Source organism: Ambystoma mexicanum, chromosome 12 (genome assembly GCF_040938575.1).
Source record: "Ambystoma mexicanum isolate Mex_15411 chromosome 12, UKY_AmexF1_1, whole genome shotgun sequence".
In the NCBI taxonomy this organism is placed as follows: Eukaryota; Metazoa; Chordata; class Amphibia; order Caudata; family Ambystomatidae; genus Ambystoma; species Ambystoma mexicanum.
Window position 1 is genome coordinate 622141605 of NC_090936.1, and position 17985 is coordinate 622159589.

General features: G+C 44.1%; 1 protein-coding gene across 3 annotated transcripts in view; it reads left to right on the top strand.

Annotated features, from left to right (window-relative positions):
• The window catches only part of EEA1 (early endosome antigen 1), a 1786886-nt gene that overhangs the window by 47421 nt on the left and 1721480 nt on the right, over positions 1-17985 (top strand). For 2 of the 3 annotated variants that reach the window (XM_069629072.1, XM_069629073.1), the window contains exon 2: positions 11307-11399. In XM_069629072.1, the coding sequence (XP_069485173.1) occupies positions 11307-11399 (93 nt within the window). Of the gene's footprint in view, positions 1-11306; positions 11400-17985 lie in introns of those variants that run through there. The other variant, XM_069629075.1, reaches the window with a different exon arrangement.

Here is a 17985-nt window from a genome sequence, read left to right on the forward strand (position 1 = left end):
TACAGAAAATACACACACAAGAATCATGATAACAACATGTGTGTGTGCTTTTGGGCACACCGTGTCCAGGGATAGAGATGCCAGCCTTCTCCTTGGCCAGTCTCGGTTACCCTCGAGCATCGGTTCCTGGACACGTGCCACCTATGACTTGCTTCTGCCATGTACCGAAGAAAGTACTCAGCGTTCCAGCTCCTCCTCTTCCTCGTCTCCTTCCTCCGAAGTTTTGCAGGGTGGGTTGGGTGGCAAAACTTTCCTTTTCCCTTTTCCAGGTCCCAAGACGCTTGCCCAAACGAGGTGAGCGTCTTGCCTGTTTTGTTCTTCCCTCTGCTTTTGGGCCGTACTTGTACTCCTTTTGCCCATTGTTATTTTCATGGGGGCCGGGCCCTCCCCGGTCCCCCTTCTGGTTTTCCCTCACACCTTTCCCAGTGTTGGGGGCTGTTGCCCTAGCGATGCTGGCGTAGTGGCGCCATCTGGCTGCCCCTCCCCTTGCCTCTTCGTGCCGTCGCGCCCCCACCCTGCACCTAACCCCCCCAGGCCCTCCATCAGGCCGTACTTCGCACGGCCCAGGGCCTGGGGCAGAGTGTGTCCTGGGACAGTCTTGTTGTTGCTGCTTTGGAGTTCATTTCTGTTTTATTATATCTTTCTTGTTGTTTTTCCTTTTTTTTTTTTTTATTTTATTATTTTTTTTTTTACTCCTTTTGATCCCCAGCCTTTATTTTCCGCAGATGATGCCATATACACAGTTCACCCGCACTGTGGGCCACTCCACGCCGTTCTCATCAAGTGGATGCAGCCACCTCTGCTCACCGGGGCACAGCCTCCTCCACCCGCTTTCGCTGGCGGCAACGTCGCTGGGCACTCGGGTGCCGAGCCTCTGAGGGCTACATCTGGTGCAGCGCCTGGAGTATGCAATCCAGGGTCCCAGAGAGAAATGTGGGCCGCCAGCTACAGGTGCCTCGTCAGAGCAGGCAAGCACTGCTGCCGCTGCCTCTAGAGCTCTGCACTTGCCTGCTGTATCCCTTGCTGCTCGGAGTCCCGGTATCTGCTGGGCAGCAAGGTTCTTCTTGGGTGCAGGGATCCCAGATTCTGCATTGCCGCGCAGTCGGCACATGCTGGTCCGCTGCGTCTCACGGCCCACAGTGGAGGTGTTGGTTTCCCCGCTTCTCTGCAGCTTTTCCCCAGCTGCCCCCCTCGTTTTCTAATGTTCCTGAGGACAATATCTGCACATATTCAGCGCCTAATCTCCCATGGGCATTGATGCGGTTAATTTAGGCAGACATTTTTGACGGCCCTTAGCCACGCCCCCTCTACAATGTATATCTTGATATTGTTTGTCGCAAATGGAATAATTTAGCACGCTGAATAGTTTGTGTTAGATTTGTTTTCAGAGTACAATAAGGGTTGCAATTCAATTTAGGGTATGTTTTAGGAATAGAGTGATTGTGGCGGTATTATTAGAGTTTTAGTAATTGTCAAGCTCACAGCCTTGTGCTTTTGTGCATTTAAATATTTAAATGCATTTAAATATACCTTTTTTGGCAACCTTATTATTTCACACTTTGCATTGCTTCAATTGCACGACTACTTTTCTGCTGACTACATTTTCCTGGGGACGTTTTCACATAGAACCTAGAATGGGACCGAAAAACAATTTCACAGCACGCTGTGACGAATCAACTTCGGGGGCACCGGTGGTCTAGGGATGAATATCTGTTTCTAAATCATCAATCAGCTCCACACCTCCAGTACCCCTGAAGGAATCCAAACAGATTGGAAACGCAAGCAAATTATAAACCTCATTGTCCAATTTTGGTAACGTGGATGGAATGGCAGGCTTATCTCCGAAAGGTCGTGAATCGTTGGTTAGTTGCAACACCGCAAAAATACAATTATTTCCCAATGATAAAGGGGGCTGTCCAGTCAAGGTTGTATACAAATGTCTACTTTATTATCACAGCAGACAGTTTTAGCACACTACGAAATGCAACCCACCCTGTATAGGAATGTGGAGGACAGACCGTTTCAAAGCTGGAAAATGGATGCCCCCTGGGTACTGACAGAACGGTAGTCGGTATGTTAAATAATCACAACCATTCAAGGATACTTGGTTTCAGCACAAAGGGAGCAATGGGTCGTAAAATGTCTCTAGGGGCCGTAGAAGAAGGACCAGGGGACAGAACCACAAAGTACCTTGTGCTTTAGGTGTTCCTGGTGCTTGACAGGGGTCGAGTCAGTTTCAGGGGACTTTAAAGCTTCTGTGACAGAGTTCAAGATGGGAGTCGGCTGCGGGTATCAGGCGGCCGGCAGTTCAGCGAGCAAAGCTCGATGGATGGCTGCAGTCTGGCCTACACAGCAGCTCAGGGTCAGGAATCATTGTCTCAGTGCTGGTCTACTGTTCTGAAGCACTGGTCGAGGCATCTCTGAAGTCTTTAAGTGACTGTGGCATAACAACAGTAGGTGTTCTAGTCGGTTGCAGCTTGAGGGACTTGAATGGCTCGAAAATGTCCTTTAAGGCAGACGTCGGTAGATGTTCAACGATGCACTTCACTGGGCGTTTGTCGTCCTTTAAGGCTGATGGCCCAAAGCTGAGGAGTGTGTTGCAGGTAGCTGCCTTTTCCTTGGCTTAGGGTTCAGAGACTCTCTGGCACTTCCCACCTAGGAAGCTTGCTGCAGAGCCTAGTGGGGCACACTGTTTGCTGGCTGGGTCCCGGTTTTGGAGCTGCTGGAAGGTCCTCTGGATTTGGTATCTCCCTCTGTTCCCTGGGAGATGTTTAGGGGAGGGATCTTGCTTCCCTCTTGAAAGTCCTGCCCCTCTTTCCCTGGCGGAAGATGTAAGGCAGACTGTACCTTCAGCCAAAGTCCAATGCCGAGTTCTTCTTTCTGCTTCTGGTGAAGCCTTCAGATGATCTGCCAAAAGAGGGGCTCTGCCCTCTTTTAAAGCCAAATGGATCACAGGGATTGGTGTAGGCTAAGCCTACCTTAATGAACCAAGCCTGTGTCCCCACCAAAATTCTCCTGTATGTGTGAGGTCATAACCGGAGTGCTTTGCAACAGAAACGGTAAATGGATCAAAACATGTAATACTAAGTCCTAGCCATCTTCCTGTCTGTTTGGATTAAAGGGTTTCTCTGGTTAATGGAGCTCTCTGTGGTTCCTGATTAAAGCAGCAGTTCTCCCTTGAACCTGCGACCAGAGCAGACTCTCTGGCTCCGGCAAACCACATACTCATACCCATACCTAATGAATGGGGTCCCCCTGTGGGGTGAACTACTGTAAACACGTTGTCCCAGACATGACAGTTCACTGTCAATCGATACTGAGGGTGGGAACTGACTTCAGGTTGACACAGTGCATATCAAAGGTTAATGGGGTTTCCTGTCTCCTTTGTTAACCTCTGCAGTCAGGCCCTATTTGAATTACCCTATGAATGGTATGCAAATCACTGCCACCAGCTGCAGGGCCCAACAAAAGGGCAGGGCGGATCCATGGACATTTGTTGGGTAATCAAGGGGGAAGGTATAGATGCATCGTGTACTCCTCCTGTCATATCTCAACCAAATATGACAGGGCAGACTGCGCCTGTAGGCTGCATCCACCCGAAGTACACAGGTCTATGCGTATGTCGTTAGGTGAGCATAGGAAAATGTGTGTGGATTAGCCCCACACATTTTCCGTAGGTTGATCTACCAACATTCAATTTCATTTAAAATTTCAAAAAAGCCCAGGCGAGCGCACACACACCGTGCGGATGGTCAAATTCCTCACACATGCGTTTGCCATGTTTCCAGAGATGGTCACTGTGCATGTTGCTTTTCAACCACCTTAGGTTCCAGCAATAAAGGACCAGTTCAGGAAGAACACCAAGAGGTTTGAGAAGCATGATTATTCATGATTCAGTGATTCCCAGATCGCAGGTCGAAAGCAGAGGAGCTGACGCTGTGGTTTTATTTGATGTAAGGTTCCCACTGATGCTGAGGTTGCTTTAGGTGACCACCGAGGAGAACAATTGTTAAATATTTGCTTGTGTAGTCACACCAGAGAGGAGCCAGACTTGTAAGGATGACCAGGAGAACTGTTCTGTGGTGCGGATGCAGGATCGGAGGCCGCACAGGCCCCTGGAGCTGCCCAGATAGGAGATATGGAACCAGGGCTCTTGCCTGGTGTCATCGGATGAAGGATCTCTAAACTGTTTGGCACATAGTCTCTTAGGGGAGTCCTGGCAGTCTCTTTCTGAGTCCTGGCAGCAGAGGGGCTTGCGCCTCTAGATTTAGCGATGTAGGCTTTATCAGGATATTTAGGAAGACACAGTGGTGCTGTGATCAGTTCTTACCACTAGATTCAGTTGAAGATCAATACAGTTGGTTCCTTTACATCTTCCGGAGAAGCAGAGATTTGCTGTCTGATTCAGTTAAGTGACAAAGGATGCTGGAGCAGAGCTTCTGTCCTTCCTTGAACATCAGGGCCGCCCAATAGTGCAGCAACAGAGTTCCTGTAGTAGACCAGGTGAGTAGTTAAGGGGGTGCTGTTTTTGAACCCCATCGGGAGGCAGTGAGTGAAAAAGGCACCCAATAGCACACAAAGTATCAGAGGGGTTGTCTGCCAATGGCAGTCCATCCCTCCAAAGACACCCATGCATTCTGGAAGGGTCTACTACACAAAGGAATGAGTCCACACTACCATAGACGGGCATCTGCACACGCCAGTCCAAACTGGTGTCATGCTTACTACTGTGGTGTCTGTAATAATACTTGCAGCATGTGTTTGCAGGTTTTTTTCTTTTATTTGTATCAGAGAAGGAGGCGTGTTGTGTCTTGTATTGTCCCTTTTATGTCCCTTTGCAGATCACCTGCTGGCCTTTCCTGTTAGTTTGATGTTTGAATGCTTGTGAATGTGTGAGATTGACAGCTCAAATAACTAACTAAATAGATTTTTATATAGCGCAACACTCACCCAAAGGTCTCAGGGCGCTCACAAGGACAAACAAACAAGAAACAAATTTGCTCATGGTAGGGGAGATTTAAAAAAGTCACTAAGAAAAGTGACTAGCGGAGTCCTTTCAGGCATCCGTGTATGTAAAATGCTCAGGAATGACCTTAGACATCAAAGTAAACATCTTAAGATGCTTTCTAAACTGCTGTAATATTACACTTGTTTTAGGTAGAGCAGGATCATATTCCAACTTTTTGGAACCCAGGCGGCAAAACTTGCTCCACCTAGTTTCTTCAGAATAATGCGTGGTGAGCCAGTAACATCTGGCTGTTGGATCGCAGAGCACGCTTTGGTGTGGCCGTTTGTAGCCTAGATTTAAGATATTCCGGGGCATTACCTGAAAGACATTTAAAGACTAACTCTAGCCGTTTAAAATGTAGTCGCTGCTCTATCGAGAGCCAATGTAATTGTTTTCCGATATTCTCTAATATGTGATTGACGACTCAACCCACAGACAGCCCGTACTGCTCCTTTTTGTATGGTCTGAAGACTCCTGGTATTGCCTTTAAAGGTTCCTATAAGAAGTCAGTAGTCTAACTTGGTGTTGATTATGGCTGCTGCAATTGACGCTCTCTTGACTTTCGAAAAATAGGAAAGTATTTGCCATACAAGGTAACAGTACATGACGATTTAAGATAAGACACATGCTTCTGAAAAGTCAAATGAGAATCAAAGAACACTCCCAGAGTCTTTACATGTTCGAATACCAAAATGTTATTGCCACCTATTTCAAAGGCCTTATAACATGCATCCATATTTTTTTGCCTGTGAGGTGTACTAATGACCAGTAACTCTGTTTTCTTGTCATTAAGGGCAAGAGAGTTTAGGGCCATCCAATTCTGGATTGCCTCATAGACCCCATTAATAGTAGCCAGATCATCTTTGAAGACCCCAGATAGTTTAACAACTATCTGAGTGTCATCGGCATAGTTGGCAAATTGTATGCCCATAGATTTTAACAGATTGCATAAGCATTTAATATATTTGTTGAAAAGTAAGGGGGACAAACATGATCCCTGAGGAACACCACATGTGACGGGGACTCTCTGAGACTTTGAGGATCCCTTGGCAACACAAGCACTCCTAGGGCCAAGGAATGATTTTAACCAACGCACATCTTCTGGGGAACATAGGCCTATTGTCTGAAGTCTCTGCTAGAAGTTTATGATCGACCAAGTCGAACGCAGGGGACGGGTCCAACAGAAGCAGGAGAGCAGAGTTTCCTTCCTCAATAATTTCCGTTGTACTGGCCTTCAGATCTAAGAGTGCTGTCTCGGTTCCATGGTTGGTTCTGAAACCGGACTGCTAATTGGCCAAGATGTTTAGTTTCAACAGAAGTTTGAAGCTGTGTATAAGCGATCTTGTCCAAGATTTTAAGTATAAACGGAACGTTGGTGATAGGACGATAGTTTTCTGGCACCAAAGGGGTCAAGATTATCTTTCTTTAAAATCCATGCCTCCTTGATGCCAGTATGAACAACATCCTCGTCAAAAGAACGATTAATACGTTCTGTAACCTATGGTGTAAGGGTATTTTTTATTTTATTTATTTGTTATTCGTGCACAAGCACCTTTTACAAATATTTAATTCCATAAGTGTATAAAACATATGTTCATATACTAAAACATGCATTTTTCTAAAAGACGTAAGACACTGATAACAAATTGCATCTGATTAAAAAAAAAACACAGAGCTAAAATCCACATGAGTAACATATATCGTTGTGATTTAATTGTATCATAAACCCACATAAGGGTAAAGAAATAAAAGCAACAAAATTGATACAAAACCAAACAAAATACAGTAAGGGTATTTGCAAATTCTTTAAAGAGTGTGGTAGGGAAGATATCCCCTTTACATGATGTAGGCTTAAGTCCTTCATTAATTACCAAAACCTCTTGCTCCGTCAATTTGGTAAATGTAAACAGTTTTATCTTTTGATCCGGCTCATCCAAAGGTGGAGACACTGAGACCTCGGTTAAACATTGAGATTCAATCTTTTTTCTGATGCAATTTTGATGAAGCTGAGTCTTCTGACAGAAACTGTCCAGTATATCCTGGCACTAGTCATTATTAATATTTAACCTGTGTTCAGTAATAGGGCCTTTGAGCTCTTTAAGAACTGAAAAGAGTTCTTTAGATTTTATCGAGGCCTTTTCAATTCTATCATTGAGGGATAGTTGTTTAGCCTCCAATGTGAGATCCTTGTACTCTTTGGCCGCTCTTTTATAGGCCATGAGAGTAATAGGGGAGGAGTGATTGCACCATTGACGTTCATGTTTCCTTTTATTTTTCCTGGCTGAAATTATTTCAGGAGAGAAACTAAGTTTATATCCTGTTTGTTTCTTGTTTTTTTAAAGGACAGAGAGGGGCAAGAATGTCAAAGGCTTTATTAGTGGCATTTCTGAAGGCAATAGTACATTCTTACAAAGGCAATTTTCCACCCAGGAGTGGTAATGGAGGTTGTATGGTAGGTTTGAAAGCATCAGCGGTAATATTGTTTACATTGCGTATTTCAACAGCAGCGGTTGTTTTGTTCGGGGCGTTTACGAATTTTAATGTTAGTACAAAATGCACCAAAAAGTGATCTGACCAAGGGCATAGTTCTACGTTTTTTAATAGAGGTTCAATATTTTTTGTTAGAATCCAATCAAGTATATTACCAGCTTTATGAGTTGGTTTATCCACCAGTTGTGTGAAGCCAAGAGAGGAAAGTGTTTGCAGTAGGCATTGTACCTCCATATCCAACAGGTTATTGGCCCAGAGATTGAAATCTCCTAGAATGGCAACAGCCGTGTTTGTTTTGTATAGGCCTCCTATAAGTGCCAGTAGTTCTTCAAAAAGAGGAGTATCTTGTGGTGGCCTATATATAATTATTGGGCTCAGTGAATGTGTTGCATCAGTGTTAAGTTTAAGTAAGTTTAAGTTGAATTGCTTCACGTAGATCCAATTGAGGGGATGTGGAGATGTAGAAATTCAAGTATTGATCTAGAAGGAATTGCAACCCCTCCACCTCGCCCGGACCTACGGTCAGCATGTAGACATGTATAGCCATCGGGTGTGGCAAGTGCTGTGTAGTGTAGTGCTGCATCGTGGAGCCATGTCTCAGTTAAGTTGAGAAGATCGAAGTTGTTAGATTGTTAAATTGTTCAAGGAATGTTAGATGAATCGTAACTTGCTAGTGTTCTGAGAAGTGTTAGGTGAGACCTGAGCTGGGATGCCTGAGGATGGCCAGTTGGTGTGCCCATGCTACCAACATTTGAAGAGTAAGTGGATGGAATCTGTATCTATTGTAATTGTAATCTATGTAACGAAAGAGATGAACTTTTCTGCTATGGAATCTGGAGCCATCTGTCCTGATGTCCTTTACTGGAGAATTTCACTTTACAACTACAGTCCCCAGACCTGACATATAGGCATTTAATGATCGAAAATGACCACACACACAGGGACAAGATATAGGCATGTGACCCACCGGTCTTCAAGACATACGGACAACCTCCATTGTGTTGAAATAGGGGTAAAAAAAGACCCAACCAGCTCAAATGGATTCTACACAGTGGTACCATATTACACAGGCAAAAGATCCATGACCAGCCTAGCTACATGACTAAAAGAGAAGGGGATACCTTCTCTGGGACGCTTTGGATTACCTTTGGGGTATTCCTGCCTTACGAGTCAGACTCCAAAGGCAGAGCACATAACAACAAACCCGCTCTGCGAGACTGAGTTAAGCCTGGCCAGGAGAAAAATAGTCCAAAACCCAGAATAACTAGTAAAAAGTACAGGGGCACAGCTCATCAGGTAAAAAAGTGGGCTTTCTACCCAAAACCACTCCCCCCACTCCCTCCCCCCCCCCCCAACCCTCCTTGGTTTGTGCGGGCTACCTCGCTACTCTGCCACTCAAGTATAGTCATGGGAAATTGTTACATCCCTCCTTTCTAGTGAGATTTGCCTCTAGCTCAGGGGTCTCCAACCTTTTCTGCAATTACAGCTACTTCCGGTAAACCGTTATCTTAACCTACAAACCAAGGCAAAGCTTCACACTAATCCCTGTTCTGTGTAAAGGGATGAGTGCATGGATTGCAAATTGGTGGGAGCTATCCACTATCAGGGGATACTTGGACTGATGGCATACACGCATACCTATGTGACATTAACTGTGTGTTTGGGAATATTTATAAAAAAGCATTGGGACACAGCTAGAATATATAATGGGTCATGTATTGTAGGATAAAGGGTTATAGTGGACATCTAATGTAGAAGGTATCTAGGAACCTGAAAAGTTTGTTTTTGATGGCCCTCCTTGTTTTTTGTTTTTTTTTTACCGTTTTGATAAAAACAACTTTGGGATTTTCCTTCATTCGCAGTTGACTTAATTAACCCTGCATATTTATGCCAAAGAGCAACTGGTAAAAGCACTAAAAGGCATAACTAGTCATTTATGATTTGTATGTAATTCATGAGCAATGAAAACATTGATTTTTAGCACCTTACATTAAAAAGGTTAGTGATCCTCTAATTCATTATTAGAAGCAGCCTTACAGGCGAGGTGGATTGCGCCCCCTTGGCTCTAAAACCGGCAAATACTCTCACCAAAAAAATGGCAAACTGGCACTTATGAGCCATCCCTTCTACCTATACGGCTCCAAGCATCTGTTCATAGCAGTGGCACCAGCAGAGCAGTTCTGCAGGAAGGCGCTCTGTTACTATGATTCTCTTCTGCAGAGCAACCTTAAGGTGAACACCCCTTTTTTTTAATGTGCATGAATTACTAGATGCATTGTTGGCAAAAAGATGTTAGTTCTAGAATTAAAATCGGTTGTTGCTTCCAGCAAATAAATTGGAATGGGAACTACTACTTAACCCCCCACAAATATAATTTTACTCCCAACTTTGAAAAATAGAAGTTAAATGCTCCCACCCCAAAATCATATTTAAAGCCCAGATTAGATGCTTATTATGTTTCAAAATAGTCTCTGGTCACAAGCAAACCTTCTAGCTGGCAAGAAATTGGAAAATGTGTTGCATGATGCATTTCTTTTATGTAAGGCTTCCTTCCTTAGACTTGTACTTTCAAAGGACAGTAAATAAGAGCGTTGTTCTCACACCTATTTCAGAGGTTTTGATGTATTCTTTGCAGCCCCACTGCCCCTTTCATGCCCTCAACCCCTTCCATGATTAATATAGAGAGACTGGGTTTTCCGTCTAGTGCATTATTAGTAGCAGACCAAAAAAGACAACTACTTAAGACAGTGGCGAGCTGCTCGCTGGCAGTTGGCAAGCCACACGTAGCTATTGAACTCCCTATTGGAGACCGCTGCACCATGTCTTCTGTAGACCTATCTAAAAGCATTACTCGCAGGACACCAGCTGGACCTTTTTTATTTATGTATTTGTCCAGGAGCTGTTCAAGAATTATCTTTTTAATGGGGAGGGCGCAGAGCACAACTATTTATTACTTCTGGATGTTTTGTAGTATATCCTGTGAGACCGGAGGAAGGCGGTTAGACATGCAAATTAGTTACCGCAGTCACTCCAGTACAGGTAGGCCATTGTCGATACTGAATGGATGGAAGCGGTGATTGTGTAGCAGTAGCGGAACCTGGTCACACGTGGAGCTGTGACTGCACACATGCGTTCAACCCTTTATTATGCTGAGCAACACATTCTTTTTTTTCCTATATGTTCATTATGGATATCTCAGGAGTTTGAATGTTGAACTCCGAGTAAGAAGCTCTAAATATTCAGTGCTGGAAAACTAGTTTACTTGCAACTAGTTATCCAATGTTGGTAACTGTCATAGATTGACATGCTACTGAGTAAGCCTGGAAGTGGGGGGAGGGGTCTGGAAGAGGGGAGGGGGGTAAACTTGATGCAACAATTGACCTATATCAATCCGAAGAAGGATGCTGAGAATGGGACGGAGTGCCTGTTCCCTGATTGGCCAGGGTATGAAAAGGATGAAATGGAGGAGTTTGGCTACATGTTTTGCTGTTTTAACATTTCATTGTTCCAAGTATTCATGCCATATGATTCTATGAAATGTACCAACGCTGAAGAACACAATTTTGTGATAAACCACCCGATTTATTTTTCACTCCCCAATCGGAACTTTCAGGGCTCTAAATTTGCACTCTTGCCTAGCCAATGGCGTGTGATAGTTGATCCCTGGCAAATAAGAAATAGTGTGCTGTGTGCATGTGCAGAATGGAGGCGCGACTGACTTTTTCTTCCTGGCTAGTAGTTTGCAACTTGGAATTTACAGAGCTCTATAAATGCAAACTCTTTCATAAAGGTTTCCTTTGTGTTTCAGACTCCAGGAAGATCGGGGTCGCAGTCCAGTGATTTAGATGCACCTGCCACCGCAGGGAACGTGGTGGATGTGAACAATGATGGCTCATCAGAGGTAATTCTCAAACCTTCAGGTTTATGCAGCTGCTACATTTTAACATTTTTTTCTCTGTACGTCAACAAATACATGCTTGAAAAAAGGGCATTCTTTGAATGGGCGTGTCCTGTTTGTCCGTAATCATTTTGCATGATAATTCATACACGTTTCTACAAGGAAGGTGCTACAATCTAGATGGACTCTAGGGAGCTTCCCTCGGGTTATTTAGTACTTTTCAGCCAGTGAGCAGGCGCGTTCATAGTCTATTTTCAGAACAGTGTCCAAGCCCCTTCTTCGAGGCTCTGCATTATCTGAGAAAATGTTACACACAGAAGTAGCAGTGTCCTGGATCCATTTGCCAGTTGAGGCTGGCGAACCTGTGGGTCAGCACATTTACAACCTGCATTGCTAGCTTGTATCCAGTGTGTAGTAGGGAAGGTGGCAGTGCTCAGTGAGGGCTTCAGAACCAGCCAGACCTGTTGGTGTGAGGCTGAATAGTGGGGAATGATGTGAATAGGCATTTGCTTAAACCAGGCTTGCAGACAGCCAAACGGATGTAGATCTGAGTGCATGCAGAGACTTCTAATTATTGAAGAGCACCTGTATGTAGTCAACTGCAGAGTGTGCATTAATTACCAAGGTACCACAGTAGATGCAGAGAGATGGTGGGCATCCAAATACTTTACATGCCTCTCACTCGACCCTGCGCTATGGGCAGTTTCTTAATTTCCTCATTTTTGCAAACCTGACAGGGCCGTGTGTACTATGTATGCTTTTCTGTATTCTGGAAGTTGGGTCCTGATGAGGGAGCATAACTTGTTGTTACTTGGCCCTACTTGTTTTAGCTGCGCATGATCGAAGTAGTTGCTTTGCGCCAAACGGCTCCATTGTTGACCTAATGTATGATTGCGGTATGATCCTTTTGTATATAATTTTGAATGTAAATAATGTAATTGGGCCAAATGTAATATTCGTGGTTCGGAGGGTTGATATTCTATACAGGCATTTTCCTGTATCCCATGGCACCTTCTAAATGTTATAGTATATACATATTTTATCATGCTCCTATGAATTGACCAGAGGTTTTAGATTATTTGAAGCTTTTGCGAATTTTATGAAAGTCAATCCATCGGGTTGTAAGAGTTAGAAATCATTTTTCTGCAGAAATGGTGCTCTTTGTTGAAGTTTTTTGTATCCTGGGGTGCCCTTAAACATTTAGTCAGGAATTTAGACTTGTATTGGTATTTCATGCCATTCTGTGTCATTCCATGTAATGGAAACTCAGGTCCGCCTCCTTTTTTGTTCCCTTACCAAAGGTGTCTTGTGTGTTTATGTAACTTCAGCATGCATAGTGAATTTTCCAAGGCAGATGTGTTCTGTTCCAGTTTGATGAACCTGTTGCCCATTGTACCCAAAAGTCCTTTTAATTGGTTGAAACAAGATGTATTTTGCCCATTAAGGGGCACAGACCTCAAAATTGAAATGTCACTTCTGTTGCTACATGTATAACGTGCAACTTTCTTTTTTTAAAAGACATATATCACTGGGTATTGCGGTATAGGACCAACTGAACACAAACACATTTTATAAGAGCCTTACTGACTTTGGTCAAGATGGGTGTAAGGCATGCCTATAGTGTTTGAGGTAATCAGATTAGGAATGATAGAAATCAATATGGTAAAGGTGCAGGGACGGTTAACCTAATGGTATCTCAGTGGCCAAAGTATGAGCTCCTTAGTAAATATCCAAACTACTTAATTTACATGGTTCTTGTGTTCTGTTTGTTTTTTTAATAATCTCAGTTTGAGAGCTGTATCTTCCAGCTTGCTTTCTCTACCAGCAAGTATTTCTCCCCCACTGGTATAGGGTTTTAGTTAGACTGTGATATTATCGCCCTCTAGCAAGGTACCATTCTGGGTAATGGTTTCTCATCTAATTGAAGACGCACAGTATTCTCACCCTCTGACCTGGATGCCTTTATGGGCCAACTGAAGAGCTTCTTCTTGGTGTGCTTCCAGTCTTTGGTTGGGCCTTGCTACAGGCACTAGCATGCATGGTTAAGTGGTCCGTATTGTCCTTTTCCAGGAGTAGCTCCCCCAGTCAGTGTCTCCTCTTCTCTCGGACTGAGATGACTACAGCAAAACTCGGGGCTCTTTTATAGCCCTCTTGATTAGTTTGATTGTGGACTACAGGTCTGGATGAGTTTATTTCCAAGTTTTCAAGTTCTTGAAGAGCACAATTTGTTGTTCCCACTTTCTGCTGGTTCCCCTTTTAGGTGTTTGCCTTCTTTTAGGACTTGTTAGCTGTATCCTGTCATTGTTTCCCTGTGGGTAATTGGTACTCCCTAGTGGTGGTGAAACAGAAGCGGAGTGCTTAAATGGCCCATCTATAATTTTAAGGGCAGGGTGAGGTATGAATCCGCTCCACAGACCCAGAGCATGGCATACCTGTCTCTCCACCGAGTGCATGCCTGACCGCTGCAATTAATGAACAAGGTGTTTCTATGCTGAAGTCAGTAACAGCAACCGTGGTCCCCAGCTAGATCTAGTGCCGGCCTGCCTAGACAGCTGGACAAGCTGTTCCCCTTGCCTTGAACGACAAAGGTCTGTGCCAGAGATTTGAATAATTTACTTTTGGTGACAGGAAAAACAGCGATTGGGACAAGGGCTCTGGGAAGTGCCCCATTTAACAAATTGTATGTAGCACAGCAAGGTGGCATCCCTCAATGCCATGTAATCCCACAGAGGGAGTTATATAATGTGATTTTTGTCACAGCATATGCAGTTCAGTTTGCAGCAGAATTATTAAAGGATATATTAGAAAGTGATCGAATAGGAGAGATGAGAGTGGGAGGGAGTCGGAGACAACAACACTGACCCAGACAGAGCGAGACGGAGAGAGACTGAAGGAGGATGGCAGGTATTGCAGAAAGAGGGTCAACATATATTGCCATCTATATTCGAGAGGGCGGGGGGGAAGGGTGATGGAGGATGGTAGGCATTCAAAAAGTGGAATTAGTATCGGACCTTTTTTTCCAAATCAGATCTTCCATTTGCAAATCACTGGTATCAGCTGTTGGTCCCATTATTTCAGTTGATGTGAAAACTGCAGGTGTCTCAAAATGGAGATGTGAGAGTTGTATACGGGTTGGGCAGAACTGATCATGTTAGCAAGACTAGAAGATATCTTCATTGGATGCCTGTCCACCACTGGCTATCACATAAAATCCTCTCCTTCACTCATGTGTCTTGCTGGTAAAACACCTGGCTACTTATCGAAACGGCTGCACGAGCCTGGTGTCATGGGACCTCTTCACTCCAATGGCACTAATAAACTGTTTTCTCCTCGGTACAAACTGAAAGATTTTGGTGGCATTGGCTTTGATGCCTGTGCACCAGGCTTATGGAATTCCCATCCACCTAGAATACGTGCCATCTTGTGCCTTTCTAGCATTAAGAACACTATAAAGACCCTTTTCTTTATCTCTAAGGATAAGTATACTACTTTGTCTGTGTTCCCCTAATTCCTGTTTGTTTTCTATGTGCGCACTGAGGCCTGTGGCAGTGTTGCGTGTTAAAAGAAATAAAATAACAATGTGAGACTGTACGCCAACGACCTTATTTTGCTGGACCAAAACCCAGTTGGACTCCAAAGACAACTGAACAACCTGGTCCACTACATTGAGCAGAACAATCAATAAATAAGGGCAAGACAAACATTCTGATCCCGGAGGAAGCGCCAAAGAAAAGCTCGAAACCCAGCTGGCATGTGGATGGGACCAAAGTCGAACAAGTGGCTCTCTTCAAATATCTTGGTGTAACAATAGACTGCTAAACAGTTGACGCCGGAATGCAAATAGCCCTCTGGAGCAAAGTCTGTAACCTAACTGCTCAAACTCGAGCAATAGACGGAAAATATGGCAGGTTTTCATTGCTTCCCGCTCTCCAATTCTATAAATCCAAAGTGATTCCCGCCATCACCTATGGGATGGACGCAAGCCCAGCAATTCCTTCCACACTATGGCCCAAATTAGAAGGCTTCCTTTGGCGATGTGTGCTCAACCTACCGAAGTCCACTCCCATTGCAGTAATTTGTCAGGAATTGGGTCTGCTGTCTTATCTGCAACGGTAGATCATACCAGTATGTAGCTTTATAGGAAGATCTTAATGTCAGACAGTCCACCAGTCTACAGACTGATCGCCGATGAAATCGCTAAAGGAACCTGCCGCATGCTAAACACCTGGGTGGAAAATAAAAAATCCTTACTTGAGTCAATAGCATGCACAGGGGAAATCTTGATTTCTAATCTGCTGAGAGTAAAACAGAAAATGGAAGATCACGACTGGACAATTACTCAAGAAAAAACAGCAAGCAGCAAGTCACTGTCTCATCTCCCTCCGACTGCACGAAAACGTAAAGACTTGTTAGAGTACATCATTAAATTCCCTGACAAAAAGTTAAGAGGAACTTTTATGAGGGCGCAGCTCAATCTTCTCCCGACTCGTGAAATCTTGGAGAGAATATCCCAGTCTAATTCCAACGAATGCAGACTCTGCCCAGAGAACCACCAACTTGAACCCATCAGACACCTGGTGCTGTCCTGTCCAGCAACCATAGACCATAGAAGCAAGGAGTGCTTACCTTTGACCTTTTTCTTCCTGTAATCTCCGCGAGGAAGAAGTGTGGTGGGCCCGCCTCATCTCTGGAGTAAACACTAGATGGTCAATTGCAGGTGCCAAGATTTTAAACGCAGCCTTACAGAAAATTGCATCCGTGGAAAAACCAAACAGCAATTGAATGAGTAAGGTTTTAATTGTACTCACTGAATGATGATCTTCATCCTAGTAAAAGTCGAAATGTGGCTATACACAAGTATAATATGAAAAAATAATAATGTGAGGCAAAACCACACCCAAAATTCACTTTTTGTTAAAAGAAAAGCCAAGTCTGGAAAGAATTGAAACTGAATCCTGCCCACCTCCATCTACCCATGCAGGGTAATGAATATTGTGTAGACATCGGGGGACCTGGATAGGCTGCAGGGGACCAGGATAGGCTGCACTGCACTGACTAGCCTGCTTGCAGGTCGTTTTCAGTGCCCCACTTAAACCTTTGTGGCTGGAATGCATGGCAGCGAACCTCTGAAGTGTAAGCCACCTTGTGAAGGAAACCAATCGGAAGGAAATGCAAACAGATGAGACATTCCAGGAGTGAATCCTTGGGCTGACCTGCCATTGCAAAAGCCTCATTCTCCTCCTATGCCTGATGGAATAATTTGAAAATGATGTAAGCTTGGAAATAAATGACTTTGTTAGCCTAATTAAGGTAAATCAAAAGAGGTGATGGCTGGAAGGTTTTGAATTGATCTTAACCTCTGGCATTGCTCTGGGCAACCCTGCAGCTCATCGTTCTTTGCCTGCCAAGCCATTACAAAAGGGGAAAGACCATATGCAAATCGGGCTTCGTTCCACCCCAAAAGGGGTAGTCCATTCCGAACTGCTTTGTCTCATCCCTTCTGCATGAGACCACCAGCATCCCCAAACATGTTTCGGCCTTGTTGGGCTTCATCAGTGAGGAGTAGCTTGGGTGTCTAAGCCCAGCAGGTACGGGACCCACGTCTGGCATACCCATACCTCTCCGGGTGACAAAGCAAATCAAAGGAGGTGATGGCTGGAAGGTTTTGAATTAATGTTAACTTCTGGCATTGCTCTGGTCAACCCTCCAGACCATCGTTCTTCTCCTTTTGGGGTGGGACCAAGCCTAGTTTGCATTTGGTCTTTCCCCTTTTGTAATGGCTTGGCAGGCGAAGAACAATGATCTGGAGAGTTGACCAGAGCAATGCCAGAGGTTGAGATTAATTATAAACTTTCCAGCTATCGCCCCTTTTGTTTTGCCATAGCCTAATTAAGGTATCATCTTGTTAACCTTTTTTTTGGAGCATCACTTTTTACATTTATGAAGGCCTTTCATGGGGCATGCCACTTGACTTCCGCCCCTTCTTTTTTTTTTTCAAAGTGAAAAACAGTTTGTCAAATCACAGCTGTGAAATAGGGACACGCCCCTTCAAATTAAATTTTGAATTTCTTTCTTTCTTAAATTGACTTGGCAACCCACTCCTTTCTTTTTATGAATACTAATCCATACCGCAAATTACCACAATCTTGGATAACAATCGCACTTGCACCAATTCTGGCCTGTTACCTACCAATATTTTTATTGTGAGCCAATATTGCCAACTTAGTCCATGCTTCCACTCCATTGATATTAAAATGCAATCTTTTGGGATGGTAGTTCAGTCAAATGCTTTGGAATACCGCCAAATCCCCAGTGCTAGTTAAGATAGTCTTTGGAAAGAGACTGAATAGAGATTTGAGAACACAGGCTCCAGTAATTTCTTCCTCCCTTGCTTTCCTCACTTGGGGATGTGTGCATGCATGCTAGTGTCAGTGTGCGTGCCACGTATGTTTGTTGCTGTATGATGCAGAATTGATCACCAACATTTGTATTTTGTATTTGTATTTTATTTATTTGTATTGCGCTCCTTGCCCAAAGGCTTGCGGGCGCATGTTTGGTAGGCAGTAGCAAGTTACAGAGAGGACGTTTC